This window comes from Aquila chrysaetos, chromosome 7 (assembly GCF_900496995.4).
Source record: "Aquila chrysaetos chrysaetos chromosome 7, bAquChr1.4, whole genome shotgun sequence".
In the NCBI taxonomy this organism is placed as follows: Eukaryota; Metazoa; Chordata; class Aves; order Accipitriformes; family Accipitridae; genus Aquila; species Aquila chrysaetos.
In genome coordinates this window covers 45,802,456-45,816,842 of record NC_044010.1, presented here as the reverse complement: position 1 = coordinate 45,816,842, position 14,387 = coordinate 45,802,456, and the positions used below count along the sequence as shown (strand labels likewise).

General features: G+C 40.8%; 1 protein-coding gene across 3 annotated transcripts in view; it reads left to right on the top strand.

The window, feature by feature from the left end:
- The window catches only part of MBTPS2 (membrane bound transcription factor peptidase, site 2), a 44,458-nt gene extending 30,644 nt beyond the window's left edge, over window positions 1–13,814 (top strand). The window contains exons 11-12 of one of the 3 annotated variants that reach the window (XR_005932815.1): window positions 1,042–9,444; window positions 9,774–13,814. Coding sequence is in view for 1 of the 3 variants with exons in the window: in XM_030020202.2 (XP_029876062.1) it covers window positions 1,042–1,264 (223 nt within the window). In the remaining 2 variants the exon portion in view is untranslated. Of the gene's footprint in view, window positions 1–1,041 lie in introns of all 3 variants that reach the window. The other 2 variants (XR_003924274.2, XM_030020202.2) reach the window with 2 other exon arrangements.
- The last annotated feature ends 573 nt before the right edge of the window (window positions 13,815–14,387 follow it).

Here is a 14,387-nt window from a genome sequence, read left to right as displayed (position 1 = left end):
TAGCTTTGGTATGTTAGAGTTTTATCATTTTTGAGTCATTATACTGAACTAAATAACAGGGTATGCTTCTTTTTTTTTTTTTTTTTTTTTTTTTTTTTTCCTTCAACAGAAAAGAAAACAGCCTATTCAAAAAGCAGGATGTTAATTCAGTTAAAACATGCTTATTAATGAATGAGGTGATACATATACACATACGTAAAGGTTAGTAGGCTTGAATATGGCTAATCTGAGAACCCTTAGCCTTAGAAACTGAAATGTTGATGCGTGGCTATAGAACAAACAAACAGTGTAGTTCAGTGTAGCCCATAAAACTAGAGTAAAGATGCTACGTAAACTCCCCTTTTCTGGGAACACACCAAGGTTCACACTGACCCAGCTGCTTTCTGAGTCATATGTCTTCTTGTCCGGCCATTATAGGATGGAGGTAGGCATTACAGTTAGCAAGCCTTTACCAACAATAAAAATGATCTACCCTTGCCTCATTCGCACATGCACATGCACGTACAGAAATCCACTCAACTTTTCTGGCTAACAGGTACGTAGGAGAGAGAAGCCAGATTTCCAATTATATTCTAGCCATTTACTTACTCCAGCAAGGGAGTGTTTTGGAAAATATTCCTAATCGTTATTTCATACTTAGGTCATAGGTCTAGAATACCTTCTTAGTTCAGGCATGGTGTCAGAGCTATAATCTTCCTCCAAAGCCACACAAAGCAAGGGAGGAAGATGGGCAGTTTTAAGGATGATTTTGCTGTCTCCTTCTTTCATCTGAGTTGTGAAGAGTGCAGGTTGTTTAAGGATCCAAACCTAGTGCTTAAAACCAAATGAATCTGTACAGGCAGTTCTCTTGAGCTGGTGTATTATGGTGTGAAACTCCATTGTACTCATATAACTTCTGTGAAACAGAATGGCAGCTAAAAAAAATAACCCTCATATGTTTGTCTCTGCATACTAGAAATAAAAAATATGTTTTGTTTTAAATATTTTTTTTTTTTACATTTTCTTGGATATTATTCACAAACCTTAACTAATGTCAACCAGGTACCTAATTTCACTGTCAGGAGCGCTGGCAGTTATCAATGCTGTACCCTGCTTCGCTTTGGATGGTCAGTGGATATTAAATTCATTCCTGGAAGCCACTCTGAGCTCCCTGATTGTAGAAAAACAAAACAGAGAGCTTGTTGGCTTTTTAATTTTGCTTGCTGGTAGTGCACTTTTGGCTGCCAATGTTGCACTGGGACTTTGGATGGTGACAGCACGATAGAACATTGGATACGCTTCCATCAGTTCTCAGAGTACACAGAAAGAAGGAATCCATTGCCTTTTAAAACTTGTCCAGTACTGAGATTGAAATAATTCCCTTAAAATGACACTGAAAGAACAATCACTGGTGGCTGCTGTTTTAATTTAAAACTGTACAACATTGTGCCTGTGGTCATGGGAAATCTCATTGAAGTAGGGACCTTTTTATATACTCTTTAAGCACTGTACTAATTTTGGAGAAACTGCATTGTAAAGTTTCACAGTAAAAAGCCTAAGACTTCATTAATTTGTCTCTCAACATAGGGGAATTATTTGGCCTCAAACAGTTGTAAAGGGGGAGAAAATAACACTTAGGTTTTATTTTATAATTTGAATAATTGTCAGAAAATATGTGTGGGTTCTGATCGTTTCTCAGTCAGCATAGTCTTGAGTGTCTTGTTTTGCTTTTTTAATCTGGTATTCTACCAAACTGGACTCTTAAGAAGCCCTAATGTCTGATCTCAAAATGGTGAAAAGCTAAGTAAATGCTTACCATGTGTTAATGAGCAGAGAGAGGCCATATGGGTTAGTATCTTTCCTTTTCAGCTGGCCAAAATGACTGAAAGCATGTTGTCCTCAGGACGTAGATGAGAAGTGCCAATGTCTGGTGAGATGAGGCGTGTGGGAGGATAACAAAGCCCACATGTCTGTTTCTTACACATTCAGTTGTATATTACCATACGCAGCTGAAGATTTTTTTAAAGGCAATATTTGTCAGCAATAGCTACAAGATAACTGAAATTTAGTTTCTGAGTGCTGAAGTATGCTGTGCCCAATTATTCCTAAGTGATAAGTAATGTTTGTGTTGTTTTACTCAGAAAAGAATACTGTATTATACCTGTTTACAGTTAAAAGTGAAACCTGTTGTTTTTATGGTGTCTATCTTCCGATGCTACGCATTAATGTGTACAGTAACTCACTGATGGTTTTCTGTCTTTCAAAGGGTTGTTTTCCTTTGCTAGGATTCATTCTGCTCAAAGATAGCTAAGGAAGATGTTTAGCTGAAGCTGGTCTTGGATCAGAATTGTTTAGAGGAAGAATGTGGTTGTGAATTGAACTATTTAAATGTTTGGCTTTGTTTTCTGAGAGGAATACAGACCATATCCTTGTTCGTAAATGAACAGTGGAAGAACAGTCAGTGTTTTGCTGACTGAAGTGTGTCTGACACACTTTGCAGCTCTTTAAGTCTGTAATGTTTTGTACCTAATAGGATTATATATGGACTGTCATGTCCTCCTGTGATACATTGCTGTGTTTATATAAATGGGGTTCAGTCAGAGCCTTGCCTCAATACAGGCTGATATTTAAAAAAAAAAAATTAAAAAAAAAATGCTCCAGTTTGGGAGCCTAAATATTTGATATAGGAAAATTTTGAAAAACACCCTGCAACTTCTGGCTGGTACGGTGCTTGTACAGCTCGTACAGAGCTGCTGCAGCTCCGAGTTCCTTTACAGAAATGGCCTTTCCACCCAGAACTGGAGTGGAAGCTGAGCTCACGGATGCTGGCCTGCAGGGAGTACTGAAGCATTCGTGACCAGCCAACAGAGATTCTCTTGGCTCTAGCGGTAAAAGCCTGGGTAATTTTAAAACTGGGGTTGAGCCCAACTCCTGGTGCTACTGCCTGGATTCGTAGCAATGGTGTTTGCATTTGCCCACTGATGTGTTACTGTATTTTTGCACAGTAGCCTTCACGCTTACTGACGATGTATTCTTTTCTTAAGGTGATGCAAGCAGTAATGAGAAAGCACGTCTGTTTATTCGTTGTTGTGTTAGTTTACTTACCTCTCCAGTGCTGTCACGGGCTGGGTGGGTCTCTTGAAGCTCGCCTCTGTGGAGTGGCAGGCCCGTGCCTCTCATTTTCCATCATTTCGACCCAGGCATGCCAGCACAGATCCTGGTAAGAGAGAGTAAATCCTCCAGTCAATCCAGCCTGAGTCGGTCCCTTTGGGGACTGTTAAAAATCACACAAAGTGCGAGAAAAGAAAAACAAACTATCAGAAACTGGCAGCGGGCTTCTTTTTCCAGAGACACCCTCAAAGTCTAACTCATCATCGCTCCTGGAAGCCTAGAGAAGTTCAGGGGTAGCGGATGGGCCACTGCCGTCCCTGCGTGGGCAGGAGGGATGGGAGCAGCCGGGTTCTCTTCTCGCACAAAGCCTGGCCCTGAGGCTGTGCTCCAGAAGCACTCACCTAAGCGGCCGCTTGCTGATCTGAGCTCTTCCTTTCCGTGGCTCTGTGCCACTTGTGTCTTGTCCAACCTACAGTGCACAAAATTAATTTGCGCTTAGGAGTTTTAATGCAATTTAGTAAGACAGGATATTTACTCTTCAAAACGGCTACTATTTACGTATCAGAGTTGCAGTGCTGTCTTACTATCTAAAGCAACAACAACAAATTCACAAATCTATAGTGATTTCAAAAATATTCTGTGAAAAACATTTCCAGTTTGAGACTTCAGATATTCATGTTGACTACAACTGCTTAGGACGATCTTTCAGCATAGTACATACCCCTCCTGGAGATGTAGGCAAGAGATTCAAAAAAACAGTTTCTGAATTAACATACAAAAATTACATCTGCTGTAATGAGGCTGGCAGGTTGTTCCTCGTTAGTTGATGTGCTACCAAAACACCATGTTTTATCAAAGGAAACTAAATCCAGTTTATTTTGCTTTACACAATCACTGAAAGCCACAGTTATACTAAGTAGAACTTCAGTCTGTGTTTGACTTCATAATCAAAAAGAGGGTGGAAAAGACATTGGTTATGGTTTTAGCAAAACAGACACACTAGTACACTGTAAAGACCCTGGTTCTCTTATATGGGAGAGACAGAAGTGTTTAAAAATAATTCATGGGTCCATTTCTCCGTGTGCTGGCATTCTACTGAATAAGGGTCGATTTAGGTATGTACAAGTGCTTTGAATCAAGACTTAAAGCAAACCGGGTATGAATGGTGACCCAGCACATCTTAGATTACCTGTGGACAAAGGTAGTAGTTAAGTTGGACCGCTCTCTGAAGAAAAAGTTGTTCAGTGGATCCATTTCATTCTCCTGTAATCCTAACGTACGGATTACATTCCGATAAGCAAGTGCCATGCATATAGTTACTGGGAGGGGTTTTGCTGGGTTTTTGTTTGGTTAGTGAGAGAACACAGAAGGACACAGAATGGTTTTTGTGTGTTGGATTTTTACTCTGGAGTATTTGCGATGTTTCTTCTATTTCTGTTTTTGTAAAAATTGAAAGGAAACCTTTCCTTAAAACGAAATCTTTCCACTTCTCATTCTAATTAGTCCTTCAGAATATAATGTATTCTTTAATGCAGAATCCATCAATATAATTATAGGGCATATCGACTGGAGTATAAAACAGAGCACTCCTAAAGATTGGATGAATACTGCTATTTATGTACATACTATGCATTTTAAATCTGTATCAGATGGAAAAAATAATGTCTAACGTTGGGATGTGTTATACATAGCTTTTACTTGAAAATTGCTAGAAGAATTCCGTAATTATAATCATTGTTCTGATTTGGGTTTTTATGAGAATTTTTTTTATATCAGCAAAGACTTCCATAGCATGTTCTGATAATGCATGCTGTGACATGAAAATGGCTAACTTCTTACCAAGTGGGATGTTACACACTCTTTGCTAACCTCGGAAATCAAAACCAGCTTGCTCGCGTACAAGTTAAATGAAAGAGACTTCACTAGAAAAAGTATAGACAAACTTGCAGATTAGTCAGCCCAAATTTATGAGCCACAGTGGAAAATCTGTTAACTCATCCTTTTTATTTAGAATGAAACAACCAACTGTATTGATAGTTACTTTTTTCAGTGATGATGATTCTGCGTTTGTGTATATGTGTGTCTATATATGCATACATACATGTAATAGATACATACACAGCCACCGTCGGTACTGCTGCTTTTTTAGGGATAATTTACAGCAGTCCTCCGTACTCTGCAATGTAGGCTTTTTTTTTTTCTTTTTCCTTCCCTGTATGAATTCCATGGCTTTCTCTGGATTTTAAAATTGCAACTATGTTTTTCTCCTGTAACTGATCTAACTTCTTTATTAACAGAAGACAAGGGATGGCCGTAGTGCAACCACAGCTGCATGAGTTTTGTTCAGCTGATGTTGAAAACATGTTTCTTGCTTTCTGTGACGCCTCAGCTACAAGCACGGTAAACAGATTTTTCAGGGCAGCTAAAAGAGGTCAGCCTAAGAATCCATCGCTCTCTAAATGCCGCTATTTGTGCTGTTCCGAATGATAACTGGGATGAGTGAGACTGTGTAGAGTATACTAAAGAAATAATGTTTTCAGGACAGACCTCCCCACAGCAGTCAGGGTGTTTCAGCTTTCTTGAAATAAGGATATATTTTTGTTTGGTTTAGAACATCAACAATCCAAGTTTTTCCAATGGCTTCCTATACATTTTAAACGATGGCAAAGGGTGACCTGTAGCAAATATTTTTTTAAATAAATTCTGTATGTCTTCTATCCAAAAGGTCTGAATTTGTATCTGGATATCATTTATGACAGATGAAGAAGGGTTGTAAAGGTTTATGTAGCCTAGTCTGTATTTAATTGTTTTAAAAAGATGCGAATTAAACTCTAGAAATAAATAGTTACTTGTAAAATATGCATTTTATACATGTGCATTCAGACCAATTCCCACAACCAGTCTTGCCTCAGCTTTGTTCTTGTGACCTTGTGAGTAAGGAAGCTGAATCTAACTCAGGTAAGATCCAGTATTAGCAGTTATTTTATACCCTCTTTATCCTGAATTTCATGTAACGCTATATAGAGATTAGTTATTTAATGTGGCTGAGCTATCTGGGGTACATATCCTGTGTTAATGCAGCGTTTGGGAAGCACTGTACTAGGGACTGCCAGAAAACGGCAGCTCTGAGAGTCGTGTTCCTGGGACTCACCCGCTACGATCATGTGAAGAGCAGATGGCAGCGGCTGAGGGCGGTGAAGAACCTCCGTTTATGGCAGCTTTATGAAACCTCCACACTGCTGACCCAGTGTGAAAGGCCGGGAACAAAGAGCAGGATATGACACTGCAATTCCATTCATTCCATTTACATTGGCATGGCACGTGAAAAGAACTTGTAATTAACATTTCAGAGCACGCAGATATGTTTTCCAGCCCTTCACTGAATCATTCAGTGACTGTTGACCAAACTTTTTTTTTTTTTTAAACACTTACTTTGTCATTCCACGGATAAATACGTGCTGACTAAGTGGTATGGGTAGTTGTAGTTTACTTAGTAAAATGGACTTGGATATTTCTCACCTCTAGATGTTCATCTTGGGTTGGTTTTTGCAGCATCATAGTGTAACTGACCTTCACTTGACACTAGTTTGAAAGTTTGGAGGCTATTTCCAAGCCATCACTTGAGAAGTCTAGTTTCTTCCTTCCCAAGTTGTTTATTAATATTTTAAATTCCTCCTTTCCTTACGTAACTTTGCTTTTAGATTTCATATACTCAGATGATCTTATCTGAAGCCTGTCAATGGAATATGTATTGTTTTGACATTCACTGTGGTTTTTTTTTCCTCTACATAGCCTTATTTTTCACACTGACTCACGGCTGTGGAATGTTAGATTTCTAGACCCTTTGTTCCCACTATGCATTGTTCATGATCATGTTTTTAAAAAAAAAAAAAAAAAAAAAAAAAAAAGAAAGAAAAACAAGAAAGCTTCATTTTGAAAATGTCAGCTAACAAATATATGGAACACTTTGAATAATGTATTGTGTTTTTGTTTTGCTTTTTTTTTCTCTATTTAATCAAGCAAACAATAAGTATTGTTTTCTATGTATGATAAATGTATCCTGCAAATAAATTCATTGTTTGATTGTTAATGTGCTTAAATCTGTTTTTAAAAATAAGGTAAGAGCGACATAACTCCTTGTTTGTGGCAATTACCGTATTCTCTCATATATTCTCATACTCTTCATATGCAACTTTTATTCTCTCTCTGGGTACCACTATCCTTTTCAGCACCTGACCACCTCCTAAAATTAATACTAACTGTCCCTTTACTTTCCCTTATTTACCAGCTTACACAGTAATAGTTTGAGTTATCACAGAAGTACATCCAGGTGGACACCTACACGTTGTTCTGGAGCAAAGCTAGCTTCATCTTAATACCACTAAGGTACACAGCGACTGCCTTACGGGAGCAAATGCCTCTCTCTTGGCTTAGTTCCCGTGTAATTCTTCTCTAACGGAGTTACGGACTTCCCTTAGCTTCGGTTGTGGTGAAATATTGGACAGAGGATGCCGTGGTCGAGGTAAGAGGAACCACCTCTCTGGGCGGTAAGGCCAGTCCCTGCGTGAAGAACTTAAACCTCAGATCTTCGAGCGACATTAAGGTGATGTTTCGTACCGCAACCTTCGATCTGTCCGTACGGGCCAGCCCAGAGCTGGGCTCGCGTCCCGGCTCCTCCGGGAGGAGTTTGCTTTGGTACCCAGACGCTCTCGGGGGCTGCGTCGGCGCGGGGTACCCGGTGGGTTAGCGATCTTTGAGAAGGGAGCCTTATCCCTCGGGTTCTTGAGCAAACTCGTCTAGAGTTAGCCAGGTTGTTTGTACCGAGAACTGAATTGTCCTTTGCTGCTTATTGGACAAGCTGTTCCTTTATACGAGCAGAGCTGTTTCAGCAAGTGTCGTGGCTTTGTTCCCAGAGAAGAGATTACCATGAGAAATGGGCAGAAAGCACAGAGGGGACACGTCATTTCCCAGACAGGTTGCTATGCAATTTTCTGAATCCTTGCATGAGGAGATGTTGGTTTTTTGTTTGGGTTTTTTTTTTTTTCCTCTTTTTCTTACCCGTGTTATAGGTAGAGACAATAGTTTATTTTTTCTGAAGCCTTTAAGCTTCTAGGAGGGTCCTGAGGCTTTTCAGTTGATTTTTAAAATGTTATCCCTTACTCTGATTAGGTATGTTCTGTAGTCCAGAATAAAATCAGTGATGTCTTAATGTCATCTTGAAGAATGTTGCCTTAATCACTAATACAATTTCAGGATAAGACTTGAAAAGAAATACTGTGTTTATGAGTCTTACTGCTGGTAACTTTATAGAGAAGGCTTAATACAATTCTTCCTCAGATCATACCAGTTTGAATCACCAAGCAGAAGCATTCCTCAACATCTTTCGTAGATCTGTATGCATTGAACTCACTCACTTTCAATCTTCTTTTAAGATTTTTATGAGCTTTTGATGTGAACTACCCAATGAAACACAACTTAAGGTTTGATTCTAACCTTCCAGTGGTAAGCTGGGAGAATCCACAACACTCCTGAGGTCTAAGCAGCAGTCACCCAGACTAACTTTTTTCCCCTTTTTTAACCTCAGACAGATGTGGGTCTGGTTTTTGCTTCAATGCTTTTAAGGCTCCAGTGTTGTTGAAATAGAATTGGATGTTCTTACTGATTTTGTATCTTATTCTCTATGTTTCTCATTCATTCTACGGCTTTGTAGTTCCTTGCAAATATAGTAGTGGCTGAATACTATGTAACCGCTGCTTCTGGCAGTCTTGAAAACACATGGTGGTACATCCTTTTTCATTTCCCCTGAAAGGAATCTTTCAAACCAAGAAGAAATTCTTTCTTTCTTTCTTTCTTTCTTTGTTAAATGTCATCCTTTTTACTTGCTATAGTATTGTAAAGTCTCTGTATCTTTTTCCCTTTCACAGCGCTGTGAGGATCTCTATTAAAATATTACCAGGTACTTTTAAAAATGTAAATTTCTCTGCATTTGATTCAGTTACCCGCATAGGCATCTGGTGTGGTCTGAGATATCCTAAGGTGTTCTTAGGTTAATAACCTGACTTGGAACGACGTTTTGAAACTCATCCCCCACGTGTCTCCTTTTGTCTCCTGTTGGTTTAGGTCTTGGGCTTTCCAAGACCTCCGCATGGGGCTGGCAGATGGGGGTGAGGCCCTACAGGAGATCAAAGACATCCCGGACCAGCAGCTGGATACCGGGGGGGTACCTGAGGGCATCCTGTAGCACGCCAGATGCTTGGATGTGGGCAACAATTCAAGCCAGACTGACTCCTTTTCCTTCCTTGCATTTCTTTTCTTTTCGACTCGTGAATTAGAGTGGCATATGAGGCTTTCTGAGTGAGTTTTATTTGGCATAAAAATACATCTAGGCTTTTCTCTTTGTGCGTAAGTGCTATACAAAGTTAGTGCTAGCAGAATACGTGCGTCCTCCTCCTGCTCTGGATGCAGAAGTGAGTATTGCTGCCTTATCTGCAGCAAGAAAAAAGCAGGCTTATTTTATAAGGAAAATACCATCTGTCTCCAGATGTGGAGTGGTGGTAGCAGCAGCGCACAGATTTACAGGACGGACGGGCTGAAGAGGCACCAGGTGGAGACAAGGCGGCGTGAGGGGACTCGTCTTGGCCAACTGCCACAATTGTGTACTTGACTCTTTTTTTTCCTTGCAGGAGAAAAGAAGTGGTGAGACTTACAGTCAGGAATCCGATAAAACCAGGGAAGGGGCGTGATAGAGAGAGGCCGTTTGTCCATTTACAGAGTGTTTAAATCAGATAGAGAGCATGTATACTTTACGAGTGGGGATGTAAGTGCTGTTTTGTAACCCCACAATAAGCGTTTTTGCTACTTTTTTTTCTTTTCCTTGAAGCATCTAGAGAGCTGACCTGCAAATGAAACTAACAGACTTCGATCGTTGGTAGAAACATCCCACGCAGTAAGATCAGAGCGGCACTAAAAGCCTGTCCTAGTTAGCAGTTCAAGGCTTTCAGACCTTGGAGTCGTGTCCCTCTCCCTGTTTCAGGATCAGGCTCGATCTTGCTCTCAGTCTGGATGCAAAGTCAGAACTTTTCTCCTGTTTCCACATTCCCTCTTCTGCACGAGTTGACCTCACAGATGCAATGATTAAGAAAAATTAATCAATCCATTTTTCTAATGTTTTGCCCCTTGGCTTTGTTTTCATTCCCACAGCTATTTGAATAACTAGCAGCAACTAGGCCAAACCACCTGTATCTCTATCATCGCTGCAAAATCAGCAAAGCCAGATTATGAACGTGCATTATAAACCACAAATTCCTGGGTACTTACCACCGGTTATACGAACAAACTTCCCCTCCCACTGCAACTGCTTGCCACTCTTTAGTAGATGATTAAATTTATGCCCTGGAAATGTTCTGCGAGGTGCTTGCAACGCTCAACGTGCTGCAGAGCTGGAGGAAAAAAACGGGCAAAACAAAACTTGCATAGTGCGCTTTTTACAACTGGGCAAAATTCACTGTTTCATTTACTGGACCAGTGCGGATAAGTTATTATTTTGTCATATTTGAAGGCCCTGGTTATTTTTCCAGCATTTCTCTTCAAAGTTACTCCTGAGGAGAGCACTTCAGCAGTTAACCTAACTGGCCTCTGCATACCACTTTAACTGCTGTTAAATGGAACTGAACCAGAAGTTAAAATATTACTGAAATAGCTGTGAAAACTTTAGCATATTATCAAGCACTGTTTTTTCATAAACCTGCAGAAACCTATTGTTTACTTGAGATTTTACCTAACTGGGAACCGCACAATTTTGTTAACCTTTATTTTTTTATCTTGACATGAAAATACCAAAAGCAATTCTGGAGAAAACATCTCAGCTTTCACTTAAGGGTTACTTAGAGGGGCTCGCTCTTAGCTGTGCAAATGATGGTGTAAAAATTAAACTGTATCATTTAACAACATGATATTAAATGTGATACTGAATGTGATAATCACTCTGTTCTCATATATATGATTCTCCACCTCGTTTCTCATGCTCTATACTAAGTCAAATGCAAGTGCAATGCAGATTATTTGCATTAGCTTTTATAGCTGTACAGTGTACCTGAAGACGTTAAGGTTGCTGCCAAACCGAGAGTCCAGCTTTGGTGAACTTTGTTCATCATAGTAACAAGGAAAAAAAAATTGAGGTAGTGAATGTAGCTGATTAAGGAGTCATGAAACCAAACTTGTCATACTCTGATGTAAAATAGCAAAAAGAATGCAGAAAATGAATGGTCGTGTGGGTTTAAAAAAGGATGAGTTTTAATATTAATTACAAACAAATAAGTAAATAACTTGAAAAATGCCCCTTAAATGAAGGCACTCTTCTAGATCAAAAGGGTGCTTTGAAATGCAAAACAAACTTCTTTTCTTCTGCCAGGGGTTTGTGTATACACAGAGATGCTAATTTGATAAGCGCTTGGTTAACTTCCGCTGACCTGAACTATCATCAGTTCAGATAAAAATAATGTTTGTTAGTGGCCTTCAAAAGCTGTGAAACATACAGGCTGTAGCCGCAGCGCGGGAAGCCGAAACGGCGTTGTCAGCTCCGTAAGTGGGAGCTCGCAGTGAAGAAAAGCGGTCCGGCAGCTGCGGGACGGGCACCGGCACCGGCCGTGCTGCACCGACCCTGGGCGACCTGCAGCAGTCCGAAACGGGGACTTAAGCTCTGCAGTCGGGACCTTGCTGACCTTAGGTCAAGAGGCCTCCGGACCTAGCTCCGATTTTTACTCAAAACAGCCCTGAAGTCGCCTTCCGCACGTCCCCGCGGCAGAAGAGCTCGCGCACGACGGCCGGGCCGGGCTCCGGCAATGACCTGTGCTGTCCCTCCTGCCCCAGGGGTTCGGTCGAGCGCTGGGTCTCGGCGTGGGGGTTTTAAATCGAGCATCCCAGAAAACGCAGCAGGGGTTACTTCTGTCTTTGAGAATGCTGGGTGCAGGGCGGGGAACAGTCCGGACGCAATCCGGTGGCTGTTTAGTGAACCACGGTCCAGAGTGTTCATAAAATACTATAGGTGAACTCCAGGTCTTGGCCAGGACCTAGTTACGGTCTCCAGGACAGAGCCACCATGTTTCCAGGAATGCTTTAAATTGTGACTTTTGGTTGTTGGGGTTTTTTTTTTAATCTTTGCTGTATTTGTTCTGGAGCATGAGGAGTTTGGTATCCGGGGCCGTTAACATCGGGCAGCAGTCTGCGTGGGGATGCTTCCTCTACAGATGCGTGCAAACCGCGTCAGAACGAGGTGTTGCGTTGCTGGAGAGGAAAGTTAAAGAGATACTGTCAATTTTAAGCTTTGGGGAAAACCCGACTATTATTTTAAAGAATAAAAGTGCTTTAATATTTGAATAGTTGTTCTGCTTTTCTACAGTATTTGCTGAAATACCTTTTCTGTGTTTAAAAACCCATAAATCTCACTTTTTTCGCAGCCTAGGAAGCGTACAGCTTTGGCCACGGAAGCTTAGGAACAAAGGAGCTTTGAAATGGGCTGTCCTCTCCTCTTCAACTGCTCCGAATGTTTGTCCTTGACGTATCATTGAGAAGAAACTGTGGCAAGCTTGCTGCTGATAAAAGCTCACTGTTCTCCAGCTGTAAGGAAAGTCATCTGCCTTAAGAACAGCTTAAATGATTAGCCAGTCAGGCATCTGAAATCAGAAATTTCTCCTGCTGCATCCCAGGTTTTGGAATGCTGTCCTGTGAAATCTAACACTGCAGCGAGGCAATTAGACCCGACACCAGAAAACTGCAGGTCCAAATTAAATGGAGTCCATGAAGTAAGCCCTGAGTATGATATTCATATGAAAACAGAGCCAAACTATGCATGAGTAATAAGACTGTTATCAATCTGAAAATATAAAGGAGTCCTCTCTTCCATCCGTATTCACCACAGACATGATCTGGCTACACTGGTGTTACTGGGAAACATCCTGCCCCTGTATGGTTAGAACATCAAGTATTAAAGTCATAGTAGAAAAAGGTGGCACAGCGTAAAGAGGAGTGACAGAACTGGACCTGCCGAGGTAGGAACACAGTTTCCTTGCCCCAGTTTCTTCAGTCTGTAGAACGAAGCAAGGGGTTTCCCTTGTCACAGTTAATGCCTTTTGCAAAGCTCCTTACTTGCGTAGTGTAAGACGTAGCCCTATTCTTCTGAGCACATCTTGTAAAAGTCATTTTGTCTTGAAGCACAAGGATGTAGCAATCAAATGGAATTTGGAAGTTTTCTCTGCTTTGGACTGTAACAAGCTTTCAAGGCTGCTGGTCGATTGAACAGGGTGCTGCTGTGAGGGGAGGAATTCAGGGATTCAACCCCACCTAGCTTGAGTCACTTGCTTTAGGCATTTGGATAGTCATCTTTTCCTCTCTCTGCAGTCAACGAAGAAAGAGATACCACCACAGATAGCCGTCGGAGGAGCCATCACGCTGTGGGGCTGCTTCTCTCACCCAACACACTGCAGACGCAGCCTCGGTACAGCCTGCTCCACAGCCATGTTGAAGAAGGAATACTTTCATAAATAGGGCTGCTCAGAGCACCCAGACAGGCAGTATATAGTCTAACGGGATAAAACAGTACCCCACAAAACCCACAGAAGTAACTTGAAACCAAGTATGACACTGCCTTATTTCATCTTTCTTTCTTTGGTCCATAGCACGTTAATGTATAAAAAGCTTTTCATGAATAAACATTGGTTTGTGGTCAATTACCTCACTCAAGAGGTCTTTATTCATGCACACCGCATTCCTCTAAAGAATGTTTTAGAACAGGTTCTAAAAATCGTAAGTATTGGTCTGAAGCATTCCAAATTTTAAAATACTTTGGTCTAGTAACAGAATATCACTTCTTATATATGCATGTGTCATTAAGATCACTGAAAGACAGTGATGAACAACTTGTAATTGCTAGGTACCTGGCGTTATCACTCTCTTCTTATTTTTAAAGCAGAAATTAGAATAAAATGAGTCAGAAAAGTAGACAATAATGCTTAAAACATTGACGATGAAGATAGTGGTTTAGAAATCAACCTTGCTAGGATAGGCTTAGAGATCAGCCAAATGTATGCTTAAAGACAGGGATTCTCAATTAGATGTGTGGCCTCAGACAGCCCCTTCCCTCCTTCCAGACTGGCCATCTCTGCTGTAGTTGTCAATAATTACGTTTTTACCTACAGAATTGTTCACTAGCCTTCTCTCTGTCTTTCTGCCAAGATCAAGACTGAAGATTGGAAAGCCAGTCAGAAATACACGTTCCCTGTCAGCACCCATTACCACCTCCA